We start from the raw sequence: 27,898 nt of genomic DNA, 5'->3' as shown, positions 1-27,898 counted from the left end.
GGTTCTAATGCATCATCATAAAGAGGATTACAATGACAGGATTGTGTGGCGTCTTGCTGTAATTGGTCGCGATGAGTGAGGGTATGGGGAAGAGGTTTTGAGGTAAGGGTAGGAGAAGACATGGTGGGTGGGTGATTTCTTGAAAAGAAAAGACGTGGAACCAAGGGTCACACATCTTTAATCAGTTGAGGTAAGGGCATAGGGACATTGAAAGGGGAGGTGGATAAACTGGTTTACTATCAATTCATAATATTTTATCAGTTGGCATAATTCTTTGCGTTGTGCCAATCTCATGATGCTGAAAAATTCGGTTTAGTACCTAAAAGATAGTCAACTAGTCAAAAAGGTTGTCTGGTGTCTAAATGTTGTTGTTGTCAGGAAGCAAAACGCCACAAGGTTCAACGCCCCGAAATTCGTCGAAAATGGTCGTAATTTTGCCGGTTTTCTTCATCTTCCAATTAGTTCTTAAAATAATTTATCACTTTCCTTTTATATATTTAAACACATGCATGTGCATAACTCTGTCACATGGACTTCAAGGTCCTTGAAAGGTTAGTTGGGCTTATAGTCCTGAAATTCTGTCATGTTTTTATGTTTTCATGACTGCCGCTGGCTTTCATAGTAGATTATTATTGTATTATTAAGTAATAGAACTAGTTCAAAATGCTTTTCAATAATCCGTTGTAGTATTCCGTGTGTATATTTCTGTTGCATCTTAATGGCCATGTAGTATGTAACGAATCTATTCTGGTTGACATAATCAGGCAGTGCTAATTGCTTTGCAGTCCTAGCTACTTATAGACTAGTTTAAAATTATTATAGGCGTACATTCTTTGTGGAATCGTGACGACAAAAAGAAGACAAATTTTTAATATGCATACCACACAAATTTTAAACAAAATATCGACCGAATGAGGACGTGGGCCTGCGGACGCATAATTTTAGACAACTTGACCAGCTTTTAACCCTATTCAAATACGTCGACAACGGTCATGACCCCACGAAGTCACTAGCATTCTTCCCAGCAAATGATTTGAGTGACTTGTAGAATATCCCTTCCTTGGGAATTTAATTTACAAAACTTACAGACAACTACCAAAAGAAAGTTTTCAAGTATGCTTTAATAACCAATCGATATTTGGCAAATCGTTTTTTATTTAAATTAAATAATTTGGACAAAAAGGGTGTGTGGGTATGAATAAAAATGTCACTCTATCTGTTTAAATTGTTTATATGCCGGACAGTAAATTTAGCCCTAGGAGCTCAGAACATGTCAAATGTTTTCAAAATGTAGATAGCAAGTTTCTCTTTCATAAAAATGTGTGTTAAGAGACTCATTCCAATAATTTTATTCCTTCTTTCTTAAACTTTGCGGCAATTAGAGGCATTTTTAGAATGCTTTTATTGATCCATATAAAATATTTTGATAAATAAGCTCTATTTTAGTCGGGCAAGGGTGTTAAGAAAAGATTTTCAAAAACTTAGATCTGGAGTGTAGTTTTGTTAAATGCGGAAACTTGGTCGTTGAGGCAAGATGATAGAGTGGAGGCTTTCGAGATATGGGTGTGGAGTAGGATGAAAAATTATAATGGACGGAAAGAAAAAAGTTAGGTCCTGGGCAGGATAGGAGAGGAGAGAGAGTTGTTGGGAGTAATCCAAAGGAGGGAAGAACAGATGAAGCAGAGCATTTTGTTTGATGATGGAATTTTGAAGATTGTGATAGTTAGGCAAGAGAGGTCGGGAGAGGAGAAGGACAGGCTAGTTGGACGAAATGGAGGGTGGTTGAAAGGATGTGAAATTGAAGAAAGGTTTGATGTGGTCTTGGGGATCGGGTCATATCACATTTGGTGAGGCATGGAAATGTAGGTGTGATTAGCATGAGTGTTCATACAAAACCTACCGTGAATTGTTGACCACCAAAATAATAATAATATTTATAATAAAATACTAGTTCTACATTATATGTTTCCCGTTAAATCCTCACAACTTTACACCGTACCTATTACCCTTTCCGGATAGGTTTCTTCCCCCACCTTCCAGTATTTCTAACCTTTATGCTTGCCTTCCCCCCCCCCGCGTTTTAACAATGAAGTTAAACTTCACCTACCCTTCTCCCCCATTCCCCCCTCCCAACGTTCATCCTTTCGCTCGTGAATCTTCCTTCCTGTACTGGGTAAAATATATTACTCTTGGTCTGATTGTAATATTTTAGTTCTGATAATGACGTGAATTCGTCGAAACCAAACGACGTTTTATTAAATTTTTTGTGGCATATCACAAAGCTGTTTTATTACATCACAGGCTTGTTTTATAGCTTAAAATTGGACGATCAGCGCTCGACAAAATTATATTACGCTTAGTTAAAACAGCAGTGCCATGACATGATGTTATTAGAATTTCTACTGAAACTCGATACGTTGAAAAACCATTTGTTTTTTTTATTCTTCATTTGTATTAACAGTAGTCTACCGGCTTGGGGTAGGTTTTCTATGGACAGTGGCTCTACATACGCACTTCTGTAATCATAAGCTCTAACTGGCATTACACATAACATCCTTAAACCCTTACAAATATTACGATTACTTGCTCTTAAGTTCTGCAAACTTTTTGTTTCCCTTGATTTCATCTAAAATTATTATTCTCCCCCCACCTCTACCTTGCTTTTCCTGAATTCTCCCCTCAATTACTTTTCTCAGCATTCCTTGGTCTCTCAATATCTACGGCAACCACTTGCCCCGCCGTCTCCGAATTTTTTCCAAGATTTTTCTCTTTCCCTACTAAGCCTAGAACTTTATCGTTGACTTTCTTCTCCGCCCATTTTGCTTCATTCGCATCCTCACTCAAAAGACTAATCTACCCTTACCCTCTTGCCTCAACGACCAAGTTTCCGAGCCATACAAAACTACGCTCCATATTAATGTTAATCCTAATATTTCTTTACAATATGACCTAGAGTATCCGTCGCCTCTTTGTCAACAAAACCCCCAAATTGGCATTTGAATTACTTAGGGCATGTGCTATAATTTGTAACACGCATAAAAGTTGAAATTAATGATTGAATGGAAACATTTTAAAAAATTGCTTGTCAAATTATGTCGTTTAATAGTCTGCTTTTTCTATATTCTCTCATTTCTTTTCTGTATGCCTTTATCGATCTCCGAAAGTCATATTTCACTTGTCCAAATCTCTATAAAGCGCCCTATTCATAAATTTTCCTATCTCGAATCTTTGACATGTCTTGCCAGTATTAATCACCAATCTGTCTCCATTATTTAAGTTGTTATTCTCCAATAGTGACCAACTGAATTGAATGATGGCCTTTATCAAATACCGTCATACATGTACGTATAATTCAGTAATTTATGTCTCCTACAAACACTCCCGAGAACCCTCTTTTCGCTTCCGGCTCTAAATACCTAATGTATGTATTTATTCAACAGAATATTTTTGGTTCGATGGACTTAACCTAATTTGAATAATTTGTTTAATTTCTTTTCCATCAAAATGAATGCCCGTTTCTCAGATATTCTTTTCTTACACCACCGCAGTCTCACCAGCTAAACATATCCAGGTGGATGAAATAATCGTTCCTTACCTTTAAGGTTGTTAGTCCACCCGTTAATTAAACATGCATCCTTGCCAAATCACTGTCACAGAGAGGAAGGTGGCCACACTCTCCCAAAAGTTCTTGGCACCAAGTCTTAAGGTGCAGTCACAACTTTGGCAGTGAGCTACACACCTACAGCATTCCTGAGGCTATGTTACGCAAGAGAATTAATAAATCTTAACACCGTGCTGCACTGTTGCGCTAACTGCGCCTAGATTAAATACAAGCTTGAGACGGGTCTCTGGCATGAAAGGACACCAATTTCTTTAAATAACATTTTTATTCCAATAAAAATAGATTTCTCCGAGATCCACTGCAGGAAATTTGTTCCGTTAAATATCATTAAAATGTTTTTCGTGGTGATCTGTGTGCCGAAGCGTTCGAAATTAGCCACTTTCAACGAGACGGCTTTTGAGCAGGGTGTCGCCCAAAAAAAGGTCGCACATCCTCACCAAGGACACTCCAGGCGAACTTGATCAACCGCAGGCCATATTGGGACCTTTGAGACAGACGTAGACCTTGCACAATCCATCATCCAACTGAGACACTGCTTTCCGAAGTTCTTCATCCTGATCGATTGATATCCTCTTTCCGTCGGAACCTTAAAAACAACCAAACAGGACAGTGTTAATTCTCAAATAATGGATAAAAATGAATGGATGTTTTGAAAAAGTATGCGAAAGAAGTTCAATTATTCAAGTATTCATGCATGTAAAGATCGTTATTTACCAAAAATGACCTTAATCTCGTTCTCTGTAACCACCAGAGGCCATCTCCACATCAATATTTATGACTAAGTATGGGGCTAGTCTTTTACCCCTGGAAAAACACACGTTTTCCCGTTATATCTATTTGAGATATAAATCAAATAATAAACAAGGCGCATAGAGTCAAAATACCAGGTAGAAATTTTGAATCAGTGAGAATGAATTTGAAATGGCTCTCTGCAGTCGGTTTAGATGAATGATTTGCATGGATTACAATCGCTATAATTACGTGTACTTGCGATATGTCCGCTCCACCCATCCCGATTTACCTCTATAACACACGTCGAAATCTTGGCCCGAAGGTAAACATAAAATGTGAGTCAAACGGTTTCTTATGTATTGGTAGTCCGTGGGTGATGGAGGTTTCTGGGTCCCCGAAACTCCCTTGCCCGAGACGCTGAACCATCCCATCCTGAACACACCGTCGCCACCACCGCCGGGGCACAGGTCACCGTCTGCGCTGCACTCCGAAATCAACTGGGCCTTGAAAATGACGCCACTCATTTCTCTTCCACCTGCCAGGCAATAGGAAATGTTTTCCTGGGTCAGAAGAAGTCAACAGTCGCATGTCGCAGTAGATGACGCCACGAATTAACGATATTCGCAAAATTTTATGGCATGGGATCCGTCTGGAACGGACGGGAATCGGTGCGATTTTTTATCCCCATTCACAAACACACATAAATGTATGTCCAATTGAATTGATATAAATTTCTGCGGATTATTTAGTAAACATTTCCCAAGGCTGATTCAAATTTCTCCCAATTATTCACTGTAATAACGCTTCAAAGTCAATAAACAGTGGTTAAGCCAGGACAAGAGATGTTTCGAGACAATACAGCACTACCTCAGAACGTTCGCACTGAGGAAATCAAAAGTTTAAAATATCACGCGTAATTTATTTATTCATTAGCGCAGAGCTTACTTCATCTATGCCAACCCACAAATGCTTCAGTCAGGGGAAAAATGCAAGAGTAGGGTAAACATGCATTGTTTCAGTACTTACGTTTTGGTCGAATCTTCCGCTTTGGTTTCCCCTGTTATATTTGTTCTGTAGCCCTTCCTCGATTGTCTTCTCCTCTCTGTCCTCTGCTCGACTGCTGTGATGAAAATAAGGGGTAGCGGCGGCGAGGATGGAGGTTGGGGAAGGGAGGTGCTGCGCATGTCTCGGAACTATCTCACTAGCGGGAAGTTTTTGTTTCTCTTCGATCGTAGTGCGACCAATGCATTCAAACACCCTTGCATTTCGTAACGGTTTCCGCATTAGGGGAACCCATGTCGAGTGACGTACATGGGACTTGGGGAGGCACCATAAGTTTCCTTGAAATGCACTTGTAAATACACAACCACTCGGTCACTGGTGACTGCGGTCCGAAAATTGCGACAACGTCAGGAGTTACTCGTGTAATCCGTCACTGTTGCGTAATTCTCTTCTAAGAAATTCAGTACTGGGATAAATGGAAAATTATGTGAGAGAATTATAAAGCCCGGAGTTGATAAATATGAAAACGATTCGTTTTCAAATTCTTGATTTCCATGACTTTATAAATTTTTTGTGCATATTAAAAAGTTTATTTTATTTTAATAAAAAAATGAAATAGAAAAATAGGTATGTTTAATTTCAGAGGAAAATTTCATTTATATAACACCAGAGCCCGTGAAAATCTAGTACCTCTCCTAGAATATCCAAAACCGACAACTATTTTGGCCTAACATTTTGAAGTGCTGCCACGAGAGGCTGAATTGAGTCTTTAATCTGAAAATCCGTTAATTTGGTAGAGTTCGCTTGGTCCCAGGTACTACTGCTTGTGAATTTCTCATATCTAGGGTAGATGGGTTACTTTCTTCCTTTCTTTGTGCCACCTCCGCCTCACGAGAAAGTTGTACTTGCCTACACGGTACCCATGGCCCTTATTTGCAATGATAAAATGAAGACAGAAGAATGAATAAGAAGTATTTTCTGATTTTTTTCGCAGGCTGGCTATTTTAATTTAATATCCACTTTATTTGTAAAATAGCAAGAAAACAAATCTTCACTGAATTGTTCGTGGAACTTTCATGTATCTGTTTTTTGGTCATTTTCTTCATGAAATACAGTGAAGTATTGCGAAGTCATGGATGAAATGTTGTTTCATGCATGAATTCGAATTTACAAGAAACGCCCAACACAGTATGTTGGTTCCTTTCAGGGACTTTTTACGGATGAAGGAAAATTTTTCGTTTTAAGGGTTTGGTGAGCAAAAACAATATTAGGTAAGTAAACAATATTGAAATTTACGTTATTAGCCAACCTAATGATTGAAGAAGTGACTTGTAACTAAACAAATGTGCAGAGCAGCTATGTGAAAATTGAATTTCGCGTGTTTCATTGGCGCTGTTTTATCATAACAAAAAGTCTACTTTCCGTGAGCCGTTGATTTTGTTTATATTTGTTGCAGTTGGGTATTTTTTATTTTATAAAAGCTGCTTCTGTCAGTATAACTTTGCTACCGTGCGCAAACTATGTCTGTCAAATTATTATGAGATTTATTTTATGATTATAACGGAGAAACGTGGAAATGCCTAACAGGCGGTCGACATTTTTCCCAATTTTTATTCAATGCGTAAATATATATTTCGGAAGTGATGGTCGTAGGCGAAGTCATCGGCATGTCACTAAGCCGTCCCTTGGACCCTGGGCGCAGTCTCATTCGAGACCCTATTTCTCCAAATCAGGGGGTCCTCGGCAGGATGGTGCCCTCCTGCACGCATGTTAATGAAATTTAATGACTCTGATAGGCATTCAAATTGCAACTTTCAATGGTGTTTCTTCCACTCTTGATGTCATTTGGCATCCCAAACTTTAGTTCGCCAGAATTAAGTAAATGGAGTTGCGCCGAGGGAGGAAAATTCCTTGTTTGAACAACCTTAACTGTAGCACAATAAGAAATTCCTACAAATTTTGGTATTCTTAAATGGTGCTCTTGAGCATTTGAAGAGCGACGATGAACAATTTTATTTGGCTGGGTCAGCCGTCCAGGTAAAGCATTCTGCGAGGCGGAATATTCTCATTCCCGAGCAAATTCCGCTCCAATCAAATGAAAATTGAGTTTAGCTCTGTATGTGCTTTGTGATACTGGAACATCAGGGGGCATCTCTGAGGTTGATCCTCAGGCTCAAAATGAAATTTCGGAAAAATTCACAGATATTTGATTATTCCCAATAAGTCGGGGTATGATTTTTTTGCGGCAATTTGGTATATTTCGCACAAAAAGTGCGTTGCTTCCGTTGTCTCTCTTCTTTTAAAAATACCGATTTCGTGATGACTGAAAAAAAATGTCGTACGAATCTTAAAACGTTCGCATATAGCCACTTCTTGTGGCCATATGGCACTGGCATTTATTTTTACACCTTTTACTCTTTTATCAGGTGTATTAGCGGAAACTTGATCATAAATCCTCCTTTTCGATAATTATTTTACGGAAATAGGAGTTTGCGATCGATTTAATCTCGAAAAAATGTGATTACTGAAAATAGTCAGAGGTCGCAATTGTTGGCAATGCTATCTCGGAAATTCTTAAACAGTGGAATTGTTTTATAACATTTCAATTTTGACATTTGAGAATGAATTTGGAATAATTAGGCCCAAAGGAACAAAATAGTTAAATAAATAGCCAGGGATAGTAATAGATAAATAGGCAAGCGTAAATTTTGGTTAAGTAAATTTGCTCTCTTATCTGGAAGTCCTTCCTTCCCTCAACATGCATTTCATTTTGGAATAAGAACAGTGCTCAGGGTTAATCATTACACATATACGGAAAGCATTAAATCTGACAAAAACAAAAGTTAAATTTAGAAATTCAACACAATCTGGACCCCACCACCATTAGGAAGTTTTAAAATCCACTCCTCGTTGCACTTGAAAAATAAAATGAATCAGATCTTATATACTTATCAAACGGTGCTTGCTGGCATTCATTGTACTTATTGCAAAATCAGATTCTTAATTCTTGATAATTATAACTCTCCCCTTAATACAAGTTAGTTAAAATGCTGCAAGTATGCCACAACATTGTGAAGCTGGAAAAAGCCAGACAAATTCATCAAAATAGCGTTCAACTTGAGCTTGGAGAAAAATTTTGAAATTGAAGCCACTGGAGGGATATGATGAATCAAAAATATATATAATGTTTGAAAATCATTGTGTTTGAGTGACTTTGAGAAACTTAAAATGCATTTAGTACAACATTTTTCACAGCAAGTGCCGCTATTAGTTGATCATGCACTACAATAGGCAATGTTTGATAGATTGCCTGAATGATGGGAAATTCAAATTTATGTTATTCCTAATTTTACCACTTCATTACTTTTTTAAAACGTTTCCAGTTTGATCTTCGAGTTCAGTGCATGACCAGCATGTTGTTACATGAAAATTAATATTTTCACAAATGAACATAAGAAAAATATAGGGGGAAATAATATCACTTTTAAGTAATGTAAAAGAATTCAACAGCATAGATGGTCTTACCGAGTAAGTAGACATTTCAAGTATTACAACAGTGGATGTCAGTCAAGCCTAAGTAAGGTGGGCCTGAAGAAGTATTTACTTGGTTTTATGGAGGTATTTAAATAAATAAGTATAATTGATAAAGACATTGGTTCATGGAAAAACAATATGTGATTGTACAATATTACTATCTTTATTACCATTACCAATAATTTTAGAGGATGCCAAGGCTTTATGTTCCAGTTGTCTTCACACCCAAGAATAAAAACAGAAAGGATAGATGAATAAGCATTGCATTCGTGAAAATAGGTACTGCCCGTGCAAGTAGGTAAATATGAAAGATTCTTTCATTTAAATATCATAGCTTTAATGAAAAGGAAGATTTCATCGTGAAACAGGGAAAACTACGATCTATTCTATACCTCTTAAATAATGCATACTTAAAAATTACTTTGATTAACCCAAAACGAAATTTAAACTTCTAATTCTTCGTTCGAACAACTCGCTCCTTAGTTTGACAATTTTCTGCAAGATGGAGATGTATTAGGATTCAAAGAATTCCGCCATTGCTTCATGAAGGCTTCACATTTTTTATTTCCCTTTTCAATCGAATGAAAACATTTTTATAAGTAATTGGCGAAGTCATTATCTGTTAAAAATTAAATGCACCTCCAAGAAACATTTCTTTCCTCAAAACTTTGAAATAATAAGTCGGTTTGGGAAATCAATTACATTCGCCTTAAAATTTAAAACTTACATTTTTAAAAACCACAAATAGTTAGGAGTTAGGATGCTGATAAATTCGCGATATTCTTAAACTAGTCATACTGTTGCAAGTATTTCTCTTGATGCTAAGTCGTAAGGGTTTTTTCTTGCAAGCGTCTCTCATCTGACTAATAACGGTGTTCAACTGTTTTAGGCGTTTCCCCACATCAATTAAGAGCTTATAGTTAAGAAGCCGTTCACAATGTTTATCTTTTCGTGTGTGTCCTTGTTGCTATTTACCTTAGGTAAGTTGTGAAAATGACAATATGTATTTAAAAGAACATATTATGTGCACATTATAAATAGATTTTCGTTATAAAAAATTCATTAGAGATGTGTTTTCAATATCTCCCCTTAAAGGATAACAATTTTTGATCTCTATATCCTAAAATAATCAACATCCTCTAGAGTTTTAAATAGTCTCGAAAGGTCATTGAGTGTTAACTTGTCAAGTCTAATTTGATTGTTCATGTTCAGTGTTTATGTGTGTAATGTATATTTACGAAGAATATAACCTGCTGCCATGTGATGTTTTCTGAGCCACGAATTGATTCCATGCCTCAGTTCCAGCGTATTTGAAAATTATAAATTGTGTACTTATTACATATTTACTGTGGCATTTCTTTAAAATAAAGAATGGATGCTTTCGTTGCAGCTACTTGCCAAAGAACACCAACAATATCATATATATCCCAAGAACAGATTAAAGATATTGGAGGTACCGTCGAACTGGAATGTTCTGTTCAGTATTCAACAGATATACCTGTGGTCTGGCTGAAGACCGATCGCTCAGGCATAAGCCAACCAGTGCCTATATCTAGTGGGTCAGCTTTAATTATTAAAGACAGTCGATTAGCTCTTCGCTATGATTCCCACAGTTCAACGTACACTCTTCAGGTAGGTTATTAGTTCTGCAGAGGAATCTGTGTTTTCTGGAACTTGCCAAGTTGTCAACAATATTTCTTTTTGATAAATTAAGGTCAAAGTAATGCATAGAATGTCCATTTTAGTTGCGAATCTATCAATTACTAGTGTATTACTAATTTTCTTTTTTTCCTGACAGATAAAAGATATTCAGGAAACGGATGCAGGAGTGTATCACTGTCAGCTCATTATTTCAATAACCAGTAAAGTTTCAGCCGAAGTAGAACTTCTTGTTCGGAGGCCACCGATTATTTCCGATAATTCTACGCGGTCTTTGGTTGTCAGCGAGGGTGAAGCAGTTAGACTTGAATGTTATGCTGGTGGTTTCCCCCAACCCCGAATTTCCTGGCGCCGAGAGAATAATGCTATACTACCCACTGGCGGCTCTATATACAGGTAATTATTGCATGCCGGTTGCCATTGTGTAAGTTTTTCATACAACTGTTGAATTAAGGTGATGAAATTTCGTATATTTCCGCATTTGATAAGAGACCTTGATATTAAATTTCAGTCTGACCGGTTTCAGTGATTTCTGGCAAAACATCTCTATTACTAATCCAAGCATTGTTTTCCGATATTGCTTTTGCCTAATTTCATCATGTAACGTTATTGTAGTGTATTTTGCTTATTATTTTCAAATTATGCGCGGCTCTAACCCTTTTATGGATTTGCATAAGACTAAATTCATTGTAATATATCCTTTGCACTACGTAAAGACAGAATAAATATTTAAGTGTTAAATCTCACCAGGATAACTCTTGTGGCAACGTTGAAAACGTTGTTGGAAAGATTTCTATGAGAAAATGGCATAAGATACCAATTTAAAGAAATGGCGTTCACTTTAATTGGGTAAAATACGTATACGCTGACAAACATAGTGTGGGAAAGAGTGCGCTTGTATTATTCACCATTTGAAGTAAGAAGCACATAAATTCTTTCTTCTATATTATGGTGTCTTTATAGTGTCTATTATGGGTAGATATGCATATTATTTTCTTTGTTCTCATTTATGTATAAACACACCGAAAATGTATTTCATTTGCATGCCATCATTTTTGGATAATTAGTATTGAAAGTATATTTTTATGTGATTGGTGCTTGTGTATATATATTTAACCATACACACATTTCATTTCATTTACATGAATTGGGAAAAGCTATTGAGTATATTGCAGAATATAGGAATAGATTTTAGGGACAGGAGGCTAATCCGAAACCCATAAATGTCTCAGAATACTCAGGTGCGAGTGGGGAACAGATAGTCTGGATGGGCTGTGTTATGAAGATATGTAATGCAGGGTTGTCTATTTTCACCAGTGCTGTTCAGTGTACGTGTGGAGGAAATGATTAAAGAGGCTTGGGAAGAACTGGATATATCAATGAAAGTCAGCAGGGAATTCATAAAATCAGGTAGGTTTGCTGATGACCAAGCTCTAGTTTGTTAGTCAGTCAAGGGGTTGCAAGCATTGATGAGTAAATTGGTAGTTAAGTGTGATAGATATGGGATGAGAGTCGATATAAATAAAACAAAGATTATCCAATTTCCCAGCAAGAGAAAGGCTAAGGTTAAAGTTAAAATAAAGGAGGGCAAAAACTAATGCAGGTTTTACCGTATCTAGGAACTGTTTTGAACCAAAATGGTCAAAGTAGTAGGGACATAAGGAGAGGAATAAACTAGGCAGAAAGGCTTTCTCAAGGAGGAGGGAGACAGGGATGTTAAGAAAAGGCTTGTCACAACTTTGATATAGAATGTAGTTATGTACAGTGCAGAACCATGGTCACTGAAGCAGCATGATAGATTTAGATTGGAGGCTTTTGAAATATGGGTGTGGAGAAGGTGAAATGGACCGAAAGGAAAACGAATGAGGAAGGGCTGGGTGTGGCGGGCAAGGAGAAGGGAGAAATCATAAGGAGGTAGGAGAAATGGGTGAAAAGTGGCAATGGGATGTGGAAGACTGTAATAGAAGGGAGAATTTGAGGAAAATAAGGAAAGGGCAGGAATAGGATAGGGATGTTGGATGGGAGGAAGGAAGTACACAGAGATCAAGAGAGACTTGTTGTAGAGGAGGATGTTGGGTCGTGTTTTGGTGGGAGAAATAAAAATGTTTATTTGGTAGTTGTGTCCATCCCACACCTTCATTAACCTAGTAATGCATAGTAAACATAGATTACCTAGTAATAATAGCCTACCAATTTATACATTCATCAAAATGAAAAATATATTTTTTTTTTTAACGTTGCAATTAGGCGATTTTCTTGGTGGCAACGGTCAGGTTTGGTCAATGCACACTTACAACAAAAAATACATACACGCACTAGAAAAACAGATAGGATACAAAATATTCTTACATATAATTACACTTCCACATCAAATACAAAAAAAACTTCCTCATCACATACAAAATGCCATTTACATCACATGCAAATATGATCAGGTTAATCATTAATTTTTAGTTATTAGGAGGTTTCCCTATGAAACGTAGTTGCTGTCAAGTCTAACCATGACTGGGGAAAGAGGTTCATATCGTTATTTATCTGGAAAATGATTATGAGGCACTGTTAAGTGGTCTAAAAAACGAAATTAGATCTTAAAAGTGGAAAAATTTTAAGTTTATAGGAATCGTCCAGTTTTGAAGTTTAAGTAAAATACATATCAAATAACATCCCCAAGATTTCTAGTATCCAAGTCTAATATAATTTATGCTCTAATAAAATGGTGAAGGCTTGGAATTGGAAATTAAACACATTGAATGAAGACATTTCATTGAACTATTTATAGTGTCATTTTGCTATTACAGTACAATATAGCTGCAGAATCAGTATTATATTGCAGTTTAAGGCAGTCAGTATCCTTGTTTAAACATTCAGCGCATCAATTTTCAAGTCTGCTGCTTTGAAATTTATTGTGCAACATTAACAATGTTGATATTGTTGGAAAAAATAAAGCTTCTAGATAGAAGCCATGAGACACCCTGTTGGGACTTAAAAATCAGGAATCATTGTTTTTCACTATCTAGAATCATTTGGTCGAATAACCACGAGCCATGTAATCACGCAAACAAAATGCATGTAATTTGGAAAGAAGGAATGTAAACTTTTCCAAAAGTGAGAGAATTATCTATGCATGTTGCTCTGTATACACCCTCCTGAGATTGTTTATCAACTCTTACTCAGTAATCTCATCCATAGATATTAATTAATTGGGGCAACTGAAATAAGTCCAAGCTGTTGAGTAAAATTACTATTCTTTAAAAGTGGAAAAACTCATGTACCAAATTTTGAAATGTTGTGTTTTAACATTAAATACAATCATTATTTTCACTTTAACATAGGCATATTTTATGTGAGCGTTTTAACCCATTGATTTGCTATTTTATATCTACTGGCTCCCCAGAAATTACTAGTTATTTCAGTTAAACTATTAAAAAATATGGTGACTATAGGATTATTTTCCTTATCAAATGATTATTAGCACATGCCTGTATGTCATTATTTCAATTATTGTTTGACAAATTTTAAGCAATAATGATTTATTTTATTTACCGTAGTGGGAACAAAATCAAAAGCATACCATATTATAATCAAATATTTGTGTCATCATTAGTCTTCTGCTAGGCAGGTCTTCACTTTACCACCAAAGTTCCTATCCTTCGGTCATCTCTCCATATCCACAAGGACAATGCTTAGCTTTATGTCCAAAGTCAACTAGCAGACATTGTTTATTTCAAAGCAACCCCAAGATCTATGTCAACTTTTCCTATTCCCTAGTGCCTTTTGTCAACCATCACCACTCAAAGGTGTCACTATTTTCACCTGTCCAGACATCATTAGATGGTGTGTTGACCCGAAAATCCCTCCCAAGTGCTGTTATAGTCGAGGCTGCTTCAATGATTTTTGTTTGTTTTTTTTGCACTCAGTTGATTGCTTTTTATGGACATTTTTCTCGCCATGCTTTCAAATAAATTGTTTTATTTAGGTAGGTCCTGCTTGCATTGATAAATGGTTCTAGAAATACAAAAATATACACCTTATGCACCATTAGGAATATGCACCTTGTTGTGCTCATACCTCTTTTATTTAGGAAATATTATATAGTCATCATATGCATATTATGGTAAATGTTTTTCATGTGAACAAATTTTCTTTTGTGGGATTGGGATGTAATATTCTTAACTCGTACTTCTGTAATTTGTAATGCATATACTACTAACTTTAAAGATGACGCCAATAGCATTGCAAAGAAATTCTCTTATGATCTTGGAAATTCTTTTCAATAATTAACTTCAATTGCATTTCCACGTTGGACCAAAAATATATTTTTGCAATATGGATTCTTGTAAAGATAATAATAGCAATTTTAGAATTTTGTGTGATAGCTTTTTGTGCATTTTCCACTTTGCTAAATGTTTCTGGTGGCTTCATTACATTCAATACATCAACTTTAGCTGGTGTCAACTGATGAGAGAAATGGAAAGCTTAGGGATTTCAGGCCTTTTCGTAGAACTGAAGGTATATCTTCACTGTGTTTAGTTTTCTAAGGTATTTTCATTATGCTTGTTGCAATCTAACTATTGTTTAGCTTACACTTTTAACAATTATAGCTGCTATGACAATATTTTGAGTAAATGTGAATTAACTTGTACATTGTTGACATAGTAACTAAAAGAGAAAAGATTGCAATTTATGGCTGTCAAAAGAAAGAGAAAGCAGATAGAAAGGTCTCTAGAGGTAAGAATTTGACAGTGATATTAGTCTAATAAGTGCAATGAGTAATATAACTTCAGGCTTCAGTAATTTTTTGGGACATTAGCTTTGGTATCTTTCAGCTAGCAAGAAGTGACCTTGGACCTTCACTTAATCTGAAATCCTCTCTTTTGTGGCTGTATGTTGCAGTGAACGTTTATCGCTGCCCTTGTTAGCTGACCAATCTTTAATGTAAACATTTATGATGTCTTTTGAAATATTTCATCCACTCTAAAAAAATGAAATCATTGCTGTATCTTTATTATTATTAAAATTTACATGTGTGGATAGACAGTGTCAGGTGGCACACAAGTCCAAAGTAATCACAAAAGATAATAGATAAAATCAGTCAGTAAAACTGAAGTACTCTTAAAGGAAACTGGCAAACATAAATCTCTTTCACAAAACAAGATAATCCCCATCTCATCAACATCAATCAATCAGCAAGAAAAAGAGATGAATTAAAAAAATTAAGCTGTTACATATAATTTAAACTTCACATCAATCAAATTATTACATAAATTGCTTACATCTTTTCCTAGAAGTATACCCTCTGTTAGGAAAGGGCTCGAATAGTTTTGCGGGTAAGGTGTTCCAATCAACAATTGTTTTAAACTATACAGCGGTTTCAATAAGGTTTATTTATTTAGTTACATTCCAATAGTCACTTTTGGAATAATATTATATCTTTTCAGGGGAAACATTTTGAAGCTTGCCCATGTCCAGAAAGAAGACAGAGGAACATATTATTGTGTTGCTGAAAATGGTGTTGGTAAGGGAGCACGCCGTAATATTGCTGTGGAAGTTGAATTCAGGCCTGTCATAACAGTGCCTCGACCTCGTCTGGGTCAAGCCTTGCAGTATGATATGGATCTTGAGTGCCATGTGGAGGCTTATCCACCTCCAGCATTGGTGTGGATCAAGGATAACGTACAACTGTCAAATAATCAGCACTACAGGTAAATATGCATATAATTTTCTTGGTTCTTGTTTATGTTTAAAAACACAGAAAATTTATTTCATTTGCAGACTATAATTGTCAGATAATCAGCGCTTAAAATTAATTATATTTTCATGCATTTGGTACATGTGTACATACATTCAACCGTTCACACATTGCATTCCATTTGTGTAATAGCATATCAATGTAATCATTCATCGAACTGAATAATTAATTGTGATCAAGTTAATCATTAAATGCCAATCACGGTTTTTTTCTATTAGCACCAGTCAACACACTACGGGATGTGATTGGAAAAATGATAGACAATGATTGCTTCTGTAATTTGTAGATTTAGTATGAAGTGATTTGTACATTAGAGGAACCACCCTCTGAATGGAAGTGATTGCAATTTAGGTGCATGCTATGACACAAAAATTGAGTGATAACATTCTAAGGAAATGAAAAACTAGTAGTCGAATTTTATCTAAATATTTATAATTTTTATACTTTACACTTTCAGGCTTCATATCTCGGAATTGTTTGAAATCCATATTAAATGAGTTAGTAATATTCTGAGTTCTTTGGAAAATTACAAATTCATTTAATATGATTATTTATAATTTGCATCATGAGACAAATGAAATATTAGTTAAAGATATAAAATTTATAATTTAGCATAAAAAATCACATTATTGTTTCAGCATTTATAGCAATTGTTTTTTGGTCATCTTTTGATACATTCATTAAATAAAATGTCATAGAAATTCAAAAGCTCAAGCATAAAGGGAGTTAGAGGTTACATCCTTGCAGCATATGCAGGATGTGCTGTTTTTTTAGGAATTAGGGCATGCATTTGAGTGAACTGTGTAAATTCATCATTTATCTTAAAACCCGTAAGAAAAATGGAAAGCTGGTATTAACATTGCTTAATTCAATCAGCTTGATGCCATGCTTGCCACCTAACCTTAAGGTTGAGAGCTTGAATCGCATTCATATTTAATAATTGTATTATCATGTAAAAGATTGTTTTTAGAGTAGTTTTTTGTATGTTTTGACATCAGCCCTCCTATAAGATACAAAACCAAACTACTGTAGGCATTAACTTTTCAATCCTATAGATATGTACATTACAAAATGCCAATGAAATGTTCCTCTGAGGTTATTAAATTCATCATTTATCTTAAAACCCGTAAGAAAAATGGAAAGCTGGTATTAACATTGCTTAATTCAATCAGCTTGATGCCATGCTTGCCACCTAACCTTAAGGTTGAGAGCTTGAATCGCATTCATATTTAATAATTGTATTATCATGTAAAAGATTGTTTTTAGAGTAGTTTTTTGTATGTTTTGACATCAGCCCTCCTATAAGATACAAAACCAAACTACTGTAGGCATTAACTTTTCAATCCTATAGATATGTACATTACAAAATGCCAATGAAATGTTCCTCTGAGGTTATTTAAGTAGCCAATGATTATTTGGTTTTGGAAAGGGGTCACTGTTTCAATATCACCCTGCCAAGTGAGTAAATGTCTATATGTTTCTTACTTTTTTCCTCTAGTATTTCCCACTTTGCAACAGCTGATGAATATACTGACACCACAATCCGTGTAATTACCATTGAAAAGCGCCAGTATGGAAAGTACATCTGCAAGGCAACAAATAGGTTAGGTTCAGCAGAAGCTGAGGTTGAACTTTTTGGTGAGTCACAACTATCTTTTATTATAATAGTGCATGTATCCTGTAAACATTTCAATTTTGTCATGCTTATGCTTCCTTATGTGAGCTTGCATGTATTTAATTATTGTTTTTAAGATACTCTAAATGTTTGCTTTGGCTTTTTTGATAGTGCCTCATTGCATATATGTGCATACAGGTATTACCTGCCAGAGTTTTTATTTCATGCCATCTTTCCCTGAAGCCTCATTTTCTTTTGTTTTTAATTTTGTTGCATAAATGTTGTGTATCCACTTTGCAGAATCTATTATCCCAGTGTGCCCTCCAGCGTGTGGCCAAGCCCAGTATGGTGATGCCGTCCAGATTACTACCAGCATGGCCCTTGTCCTCATCTCTGCCCTTTTACTCCTACTCCACTGGTATGATTACTTGTAGCCAGCTGATTGGTAGTCCTCCTAATTTGTTGTACTCCCCACTTTTTCCTTACCTAATTTGTCTTGATTATCAGAAGATATACCTTTGAGGAAGAAAAATTGCTTTTCCTTAGTAGAGAGCAGAAATATTAGTGCTTGCATTGCATTTGATTTTATGTTACACATTTAGTCATACAGGGCCACTTCAAATTCTCACTTGCTTGAGTATGCTGTTACGTTTTATGCTTTGCGTGAACCCCTTTATCAAATGAGGCAACTTATTGTGCTCACCACTACAAGGCAACAGTGATGGTATAATTATTAAAAATAAATCATTTCAAATATTATACCTCAGCTGCTGATAGTGCTGATAAAGATTCATTGCAACAAATAAAGTGCGGCTGGGTATCTGTAAAACTGAAAAAGAAAATAAAGACTCCCCAACTGTATGGCTGTCCCACCCCCTAAAATTCTTATCTGGTTCTGACACAGTTTAAAAAATATTTAATGCAAACTATTAGGTTTTATTTCAAACCCTCAATGTGTGGTAATTCTTTGCTGTCATTACAGTGTACAGGATTGTCAGACAAATGATAATTATGTTAGGAACAAGAATTTTATGTCTTGTATAATGTAAGGAGACAAAGGCATACTCCTACACAAAAGTACTGAAATTTCACATTGCCTAACATGGCTTTCATCAAGTTGTAACAAAACATTATGTTAAGCCAAACAAACTCTGCAGATAACAGATGAACTTGTGTGGGGACCTTTGTAAATTCCAATAATTAAACTTGTATAGTTGGCAGAAACTTAGCTTAAGAGCGAGAACTTAAAGTTCCTCCCAGAATGAATCAAATTAAATGTGCTCCATTTTTTGGATTTAATGACATCTAAACTGAATTAATAAGGACTCAAAAAGCATCACTTCTCTGTGAAATTGTCTGCTTTTCATTCTTTGTCATGAAAACATCACTATTTTTACAGAATTTCATGATTCATCACTGTTTCCTTGTTACATCATCCAAGCTTCTTTTCATTATCTTGGCTGCAAGAAAAAGAATAAAATTATTATGTTTTATTTTATCCCTCGGCTTGGTTTTTGAACCAGGTGCAAGTGAACCAGATGATATGTTGGTCTTAATTTATTTGATAATATCTGCTCTCACTATTCCTCCTTTCCCAGCTCAATTCCATCTCTTCATTTCCACTGACTCCTCTGATTCTGTAGCAACTCAAACCAGAGTTCACTGATTTGTTCTTTCATGCTTTGTAATTAGGTGGTTGCATATCAAACGTGGAATATTGAGTAAATAATGCCTTTTTGTTTACATTGTCTTCCAGTGGCTTGTCATCAGATAATTTTCGCTTGGTTAGGATATTCACTGAGGAAAGGAGTGAGGTTTTGGTTGTATGCTGAAATTTTTCAATGTTACTAGTGTCTTTTGTTAATTAGACTGAGAACTAGTATTCTACATTGTAGTTAGTAAGTGTATGTAGCCTTAGAGAACGGGTGAGCAGGAAACAGGGAAGTGACGCCTAAGTCAAAGGGGCTAGTGAAGAAAAGAGAGCACAATTAAAAATCATGTAAAAGCACCCAGGATAAAACTCCATACCCCATACACCGCTGCCACAAAATATGTATTGGTGAACAAAGTGAATTTTCACGGAACTCAGCTGAAAATGTTTGGTAAGTGTTGATGCGAAGGGAAAACTGATATTGGGAGGGTGCAACATGGGTGGGGAGCAGTGAGCTGCAGAGTTGATGTAGATTTTAAAGTCTCTAAGTATTTTGTCTTTATCGGATCTCGATACCCACATCTTTTTCACTGCGGTTTTTATTTTATATGCCCATGCAAATTTCTCTTCCATTATAAACCATTAAATGCGTGTACATTACTTACCCTCTTGTAAGACTCTTATGACCTGTATAATCAAGTATTCCAAGATGAGAATTATTTGTTTTGCTGCATTTTAGAGATATTTATTATTCAATTAATTTAAAATGTCAAGAAAGCATTCGTATTTTGATGAATGAAAATTAAGTTTTAATTTTAATGAAAATTAGCAAAATGCTATTAATAATCTCCATTGATGGTGCCATTGTATTTGTTGTCATTTGTATAAAAATGCATTGTTCCCTTCCACTACAATTTTTACTTAGGATTTTCATGCAATTTTTTCATTTATTTGTACTTTGGCCCTATGTGTATTTTCCAAATATGAAATAATGCCTTCTTTCCTTTCAATGTCAGATTTTCACTCATCACATACTACCTTGATCAAAAAGTTCCCGGAATAACCACCGTGTGGCGCTCCCATCGTTCCGATTTGAGTTCTGTTTTTTTGTTAAATTGGTACATCTGTTGTTGATATTCCCGTTAAATCTTAGTGTCATAACTTGACATTTGCAAAAGTTACGTAGCCAAGAGTACATCTATCTCTGTGTGTGTTGGCGATTTTTTACAATTGCAGAAATGGATTTAAATTTGCAACAACGAACTTGTATTAAATTTTGCGTAAAAAACGGATTTAGTGGCGCACGGACGTTGGAAATGTTGGAAAAGTGTTTCGGCAACGATTCTCTAAAAAAAACGGTCGTTTACCAGTGGCACGAGCGGTTCAGAAGTGGTCGTGAGTCAATCGAAGATGATGAACGCAGTGGCAGACCATCGACATCGAAAGTCGGTGAAAAAATTGATAAAGTAAAAGAAATGTTGGTCAATAACCGCAAATTAACCATCAGAGAAATAGCGGAGGACTTGAACATTGCCTATGGATCCGCCCAAGACATTGTGGTTAATGATTTGGGTTTCTGTCGTGTAGCAGCAAAGTTGGTTCCAAAAGACCTCAATTTCATGCAAAAAAGAGACCGTGTTGACGTCGCAAAAGACATGATTTGCGAGGCTGAATCCGATCCCACATTCATCAAAAGGATCATTACTGGAGACGAGACGTGGGTTTATGAGTACGACACGCAATCCAGACATCAGGCAAGTGAATGGCGTTCACCAAATGAGCCGAGACCAAAAAAACCACGTCGTTTTCAGTCAAAAAAGAAGGCAATGCTGACGGTTTTCATGGATTTCAACGGTGTAGTGCATCATGAATTTTTGCCAGAAGGCCAGACAGTAAACAAAGAGTATTATTTGGGCGTTATGAGACGTTTGCGTGAAGCAATTCGCCGAAAGAGACCAGAAATGTGGGCAGAAAACTCGTGGATTTTGCACCATGATAACGCACCGTCGCACAGTGCTATCATTATTCGTAATTTTTTGACGAAAAATGCAACAAATACCATCCAACAGCCACCGAATTCACCTGATTTGGCTCCCTGTGACTTCTTTCCGTTCAATCGAGTTAAAAAACCATTACGGGGAACTCGTTTTAGCAGCCGAGAGGAAGTAATGGAAAAATCGCAGGAAGCACTGATGGACATACCGAAAACCGAATATAAAAAATGTTTCGAGGATTGGATCAAGCGCTGGCATAAGTGTGTTGCAGTCGATGGGGATTACTTTGAAGGGGACAATATAGATTTAGATGAATAAACTTGTATTTTTAATTTTCTGAATAAATTCCGGGAAATTTTTGATCAAGGTAGTATGGCCCGTACAGAGCAATAATTTTCTGATGAATTTCAGCAGTTTTGAAGTTTTTTATCAGTAAAAACCTTATTACGGAACAATCTTCAAATTTGGCAGGAACTTCAGTTGCATTGTTCATTTTGACTTGTTATTGTAAGCAAACGACAAGCAAGACCTTCCAACCATTGCAGTTTGAGGCGTACCGACCTACTGTGCACATCAATACAGCAACCATTTGGCTCTCTCCATTAGTTCTTATGCTACACGAAAACGGAGGTTTCTCTCTGGATTACCCTCGTATTTCCATTTGAGTGGAATTGCTGGTATAGGACATCTGGAGCACAAATTAAATGAGTAAATAGTATAAGAATAGTACAGAAACTCAGTTTAAATTTTACATTTTGTTTTTGTTAGATCCTTTGGTTATGAAGATTACTGCTTTCAATTCAGAAATGTATCCCCGTGGTAAATCAATGGAATATAGTAAAAACTTGAACCCTTTTGAAGGACCTAATCACTTAATTGTTTTTTCAAAAGGATTTTTCTCATGAATGTGAATATTCTCTTTAATTTCCAATTCCAAATCCCTTCTTGGAAGCATAATTGACTCGGATGAAAGTAGTCTACTCTTTTAAGATCAAATTGTATTTAAATAGTTGACACGATAATTTTCTCCTGTGATACATTGAAGTATGAAATTGACCATGTTGGTGGTAATAACTTAAAATGAAAGATTTCCCTTTACCTGATGTCACACAATGGAATAAAATTATAAAGGATTGAAAGGAGGGCCCAGTGGCACAAATCCATTGCATGCTGTGCAGAAGTGGGACTGGTTTGACCTGATAGAGTAAATTTAAATACAGGTACTGAATTTCGGGAGAGAGCAATGTTCCAGTAATGCAATTTTTCAAGATTTTAAGAAAGCCTTTGACAAAGCACCGCATAGTAAACCACTCGCAAAGCTTGAAGTATATGGCATAGATAAAAATGTGTGGGTCGAATTGGAGACATTTTGAATGTCAGGTTCAAAGAGTGGTGATAGATGGAGTTGGCTCCAGTGCTGTAGAAATTACTTCAGGTGTTCCCCAGGGAGGTGTTATCGAACCCACTTTAACGACATTGACCCCGTAGTCACTATTAAGTTACATTTATTTGCCGATGATGTAGTGGTTTACTTTGATATCTGTAATACTGTGGACACAGCAGCTTTATCAGATGACCTTAATGCTATACAACGCTGGTGCGACACTTGGCAATTGGAATTAAACTTGAAATAGTATGTTGTGATAATTTTTTGGAAAAAGAGTAATTCCCTCTCAAACGCCTACTGCATCGGGAAAACCGAAATGGAATATGTATACTTGATTAAATACCTAGGCGTCACCCTCACTCACATTCTCTCCTTGGTGAAACACATACGGGGAATATGTGGACAAGCTAACTAAAAATTGGGATTTATTAGAAGATTACTAGATAAATGTGATGAAAAAGTCAAAGAGAAATGTTATCTGTCACTATTTAGGCCTCATTTAAAATATGCTGCAAGTATACGACAGAGTGAAGGTTGAATTACAGATTGAAGCAAATGTATTATTATCCCCCTCGTACATTGTTAGGATAGATCATGTTAGTAATATTAGGGAGATTAAGTGTAGAACAGATTTAAGTTGTCTCTTTTTCCACCAACATTAAGGGGTCATAATAATATTGTCCGACCGCGGATGGGTCATTTTCGGGTAAAATTATTCTGGAGTATTATCACTCCCTGCCACTCATCGTGGCAGTCACTTGCAGGTTATATAAATAGAATAAAAAATTAATAAAATTTCTGTAAAAATAAATTGCAATAGTGAAAAATTCCAATTACGTTGCCACTATTATTAGAAAAGAGGGACATAGGCTTTATAGTACCTTCACCAAATGTTCATACACCAGTGAAGGAGGCACTGTACAATGCTGCAATAAAGAGTGGGGATTTACTATGGAGTTAGGGCTCTGTAAAATACCTCATTTACTCCACTGGAATTGATGTGTTTGATTGTTTCAAACATCTTCCTTCTCTGGCCAGAGAAGGGCAAAGAAAGGTATCGTTAGGTTATTTTTTCATGAGTGTCTGGTCCTTCTCTAAGTTTGCTGGTCAGAAGTGGAATAGTAATGTTGGGGAGTAGGCCCAGCAGAGTTGAGCATGTTTGTCCGCTTAAGCATCAGAATTTTGCTTTTGCCCACAATGTTTGCCTGGTTATTGACAGGATCTGACTCTTAGATCATTATCAATATTTTGCATTCTTAATGGGAGTCAGAACTGAATGTCGATGTCGACTTTTTGTGTTATAAGCATCCTAATACACTCTTTCCTTGACCAAATAACATCTGCTAATCCATTGATATTTTTGTCATTTTCTAGTTGCACCTTGACATAAAAATTTTGCGACTTGAACCCTGTTGCTCTTAAATGTGTAACTTTGTCCCTTTGTATTGGCCAATACAACTGTTTTGTCCGCTGCTTAATGGAATACTCAAGAATTTCATCCATCACATAAATGGTCAATTATTTCCTGCATGTGCAGCTCTCAGGAAATTAAATGTCACTCTTATGTACTGAACAACTTATGGAAGGGGTGAGTTTTGTGGGAGGGATAGAGAATAGGAGCATTGGGGAAAGTGAGCGCATGGCTAGTAGGCAGGCCACAATAGAACTTTTTAGGTCAAAAATTCTTTTGGTGGGACCATTCCAGTTGCTTCAGAGCAGGTAGTACAACCCAGTAACCCTTCCTTAGCATTCCTCCCAAACACATCAGAGGGTTGCAGACCGAAGGCCCTTATATAATGACTCACTTGTGAACTTATCGTCCAAAAACCATAATATTATCTTCTTCAGAATCAATCAATAACAAATATTGTAGTGTTATTCCTAGTGGTTTTCTGGCGAATTTGAACCTAAACTACTCTTAATTCTCTTCATTTTCCTCAGCATTCTTAATGGATTTTTTATTATCCTCACCATTGTACTCAGGCTTAAGATGTAATGTAATGTATTGAAAAATAATAATGACCTCTCAATTCTATCATCTACCAAGGTCTTGCAATGTTTGTGCCCAAATACCCCCTGCCACATGCCCCTGTATTGGCCCACAAGATAAAGCATATACATTGATACAATGGGAGGGCCATAACTTCAACTGTATTTCCAGTTAAATTTGACAAACTGAGGAATATGTTTATTTTTTTAAGAAAATCATCACTTGCCAAAGTTAATCACTCTCACTTTTGTCCATGTTACTATAACCTAAATTCATTACTGCTCTTTCTGTCAAATTATCCATGATACTCAAGAATATACTTCCCCTTGAGTATATTCTTCTGCTGTTCTTTTAATTTTCCAGCACATAATTTACCACTCTTGCCTGTAGGTCTTTCTGCATTCTTGCTACAATGTCACCTTGTAGTTCTTACACTTTGAATGACACATTTCCTTCCTTTATTTCTATAGTATAGGTAATGAATGCCATTTTATATTAACTCTAACCTGTATTTAGTACCTTCGCATTAGGTTGAATGATATTAGTCTAATTAATGGAAAATAAAAAAGATTTTATATTATTATAATCAGAAGCTCACTTGTGAGTCATCCTGCAGGGCTCGTAAGCCCCAATACCTCAAAGGTTCTTATACGGTTGCAGGTAGGAAGGAACTCAGGACTCTTAACTGACATGGCATAGCTGAAGACAGAATGGTGTACATTCCAAAGTCAACCAAAAAGACCCATGATTGGGCTCATCTTAAACAATAGGATAAAATCATTACCTTTCCCCTTTGGAACAACGAATTAAATTTAGAGAATTAGTCCCTTCTAATCCAAAAATTGTCCACTGCACATTGCCATCAGTTTTCTTGAGAGCTGTAAAATGAAATACAGTGAAATTAGGTTTGAACATGAGTGTTGGGCAACAGAATTTGCATCCATGTTATGGAAAGCTGCATGACATTGAAAACCTTTTAAAACTAAATTTTATAATTATTTGCAAAATACAGCAAGGGACATTAAATGTAGAACACCATGTATATTTCCACTTTCCTTGTTCAATTAGTACATAAATAAAGAACAGTGGAAATATACATTGTGTTCTTCATTAAATGAACATGAACTTCCACAAAGTTTAGCCGGGAGCAATTGAACAGCAAGTGACATTGCCCAATTTAAGTTCATGCCCTAGGTGAAATTAAAAGCATTGCATAATCATAATGTGATTTTGTAGACCAGAATTTGTAGTAACTCAGTCTAACTTATGTACCATATCAAGGTTTAGTCCAAGGATGCCGTCACATCATACTTCAGCAGTTAATTGCAATGCATGACCTCATCACCTCTGAATATATGTATGCACCACCCAAAAAAATTGTTTTTCACTATTTGCACAGTTACAAGTTTTATAGGACAATAGCATATGTTGAACATCATATATAAGGCAGAATTTGAAGCATAGAAAGGAGTGCAGTTTTGATCATATTATGAAAATCCAAATCGTATGTTAAGTGCCATTTTTAGTTGAGCCTTTGGTTTTTTTCGTAATTGTATACATGACTTTCATTCTCTGGCAATATGCCCCTCCTGTTATAGTTGAATCCCCCTTTTCCAAGGAGTCTTGCCTCCCATCTTTGCTGTAAATGATGATTTCATTGTTTGAAAATCTTTATTTGTGAATATTAAAACAAAAGATAGTACCGCCACAAGACCATTGTCACAACCATGCAATATTGCAATACATACATACTTAATGTATATCAATGATTAGTTATGAAGGTAATGAAAAAATATAGTTAAATCCAATAAATAATGTATTAATATAACCTGGGTTTCAATGTGTCTCAACAGAACCCAGCCTGTATTGATATGTCATAAATGGTATTGAATTTTTCATTATCCCCATTATGGGCGACTTCCACAAAATTAAGCCTGATACGGTTCCCTCTGTCAGTGATTAAATGATTTTAGTCAAAACAAAAATATAATTTTTGAACAATTTTGGGACAAGAATTAATATAATATCACTTCTATAATAAACTGCAAGAATTGTTGGAGATGCTGTAACAGTTAATTTTACCAAGTCGCATGCTGATTCTTCAAGAAAGACAGAAATTTCACAGTGTAAAAATCATTGACCTTCACTAGGACTCAAATCCAGATGCCTTGATTTATGCCCGAGTTTATTACTATATTCTCAGTGTAAGAGTGTGCTGCAGTATCTTAATTGGTTGAACATTTTAGCTGGAAGTTGAGGGATTCTGGTTTGAGTCCCAGTCAAGGTGAATGATTTTTACATGGTGAAATTTCTGTAATGAGCATTTGATAAGTGTAAAAGATACCTTTAGTCTGAAGCATTGAAGTTGACCTAAGTACCAGTATAACTTAAAAAGAAGCATGTATTTTTTTGTGTAATCTATTTATTTTTAGCAATCAAACTGATGGTATAAATGTGTTTTTTTTAATCCAGAAACTCCTATTCCAAGTATAACATATCCTGGGATCTTAATGCTCCGAGCTGGAGGTGGTAGTGAAAGGAACATGGTCTCCATGCTGACAGTGTTCAGCAGTTTTGCCATATCAGTGTTTGTCTTTGTGTAACATATTTTTCCACTCTTTGATCTACTGTGCCTGTAATACTCGAATGTTACATCAATCTGTGAGTCATTTATCTTTTAGCTAATTGCCAGTTGATGTCCCTTTTCTCAGTTTATCATCGTGTCATAAGTGGACATGGTTTAAAATGGATTATGTGCGATTTATCACATATAAGAGGGAATAAACATTGTTTAAAATGTTGTTGTGAATGTTTAAGAAAAACTAAACTTCTCTATCAGCTTATTAATTCATAATAGAAAGTAGCTCAGTAGTAATGGGAATTCTAGAAGATTTTAGCCATGATTGACGAGCCTCTTGTGTGTTTGTTGTGATTTAATAACTTTTGATGATTTTTTATTGTTC

General features: G+C 35.9%; 1 protein-coding gene and 1 long non-coding RNA gene across 3 annotated transcripts; one reads left to right on the top strand and one right to left on the bottom strand.

Moving 5' to 3' along the window:
* Positions 1-3,867: 3,867 nt before the first annotated feature.
* LOC139693426 (uncharacterized) lies at positions 3,868-5,569 on the bottom strand. The gene is made up of 3 exons (XR_011702046.1): positions 5,381-5,569; positions 4,644-4,889; positions 3,868-4,208 (listed from the first exon to the last, which is right to left on the bottom strand). It is a non-coding gene; the product is annotated as an uncharacterized lncRNA (long non-coding RNA).
* Positions 5,570-9,753: 4,184 nt separating this feature from the next.
* Positions 9,754-27,669, top strand: Lac (septate junction protein lachesin). 2 transcript variants are annotated; one of them, XM_071591547.1, is made up of 7 exons: positions 9,754-9,870; positions 10,281-10,522; positions 10,689-10,945; positions 15,988-16,251; positions 17,797-17,936; positions 18,214-18,331; positions 27,408-27,519. In XM_071591547.1, coding segments are annotated over exons 1-7 (1,065 nt in total). In that variant the 5' UTR covers positions 9,754-9,827; the 3' UTR covers positions 27,409-27,519. The 2 variants fall into 2 exon arrangements, with proteins under 2 accessions (XP_071447648.1, XP_071447647.1); XM_071591546.1 differs by lacking the exon at positions 18,214-18,331 and having other exon boundaries at positions 27,408-27,669.
* Positions 27,670-27,898: the final 229 nt, after the last annotated feature.

The sequence above is a fragment of the Hetaerina americana genome, unplaced genomic scaffold (assembly GCF_022747635.1).
Source record: "Hetaerina americana unplaced genomic scaffold, ioHetAmer1.1.p SCAF_49, whole genome shotgun sequence".
Classification (NCBI taxonomy): domain Eukaryota; kingdom Metazoa; phylum Arthropoda; class Insecta; order Odonata; family Calopterygidae; genus Hetaerina; species Hetaerina americana.
The sequence above is the reverse complement of the archived record's forward strand: the minus strand, read 5'-3'. Positions and strand labels throughout refer to the sequence as shown.

Coding starts and splice junctions, on each gene's coding strand:
- Lac (XM_071591546.1), top strand. CDS start 9,828: ATGTTTATCTTTTCGTGTGTGTCCTTGTTGCTATTTACCTTAG. Junction 9,871..10,280: donor CTTGTTGCTATTTACCTTAG/GTAAGTTGTGAA, acceptor CTTTCGTTGCAG/CTACTTGCCAAAGAACACCA. Junction 10,523..10,688: donor GTTCAACGTACACTCTTCAG/GTAGGTTATTAG, acceptor TTTTCCTGACAG/ATAAAAGATATTCAGGAAAC.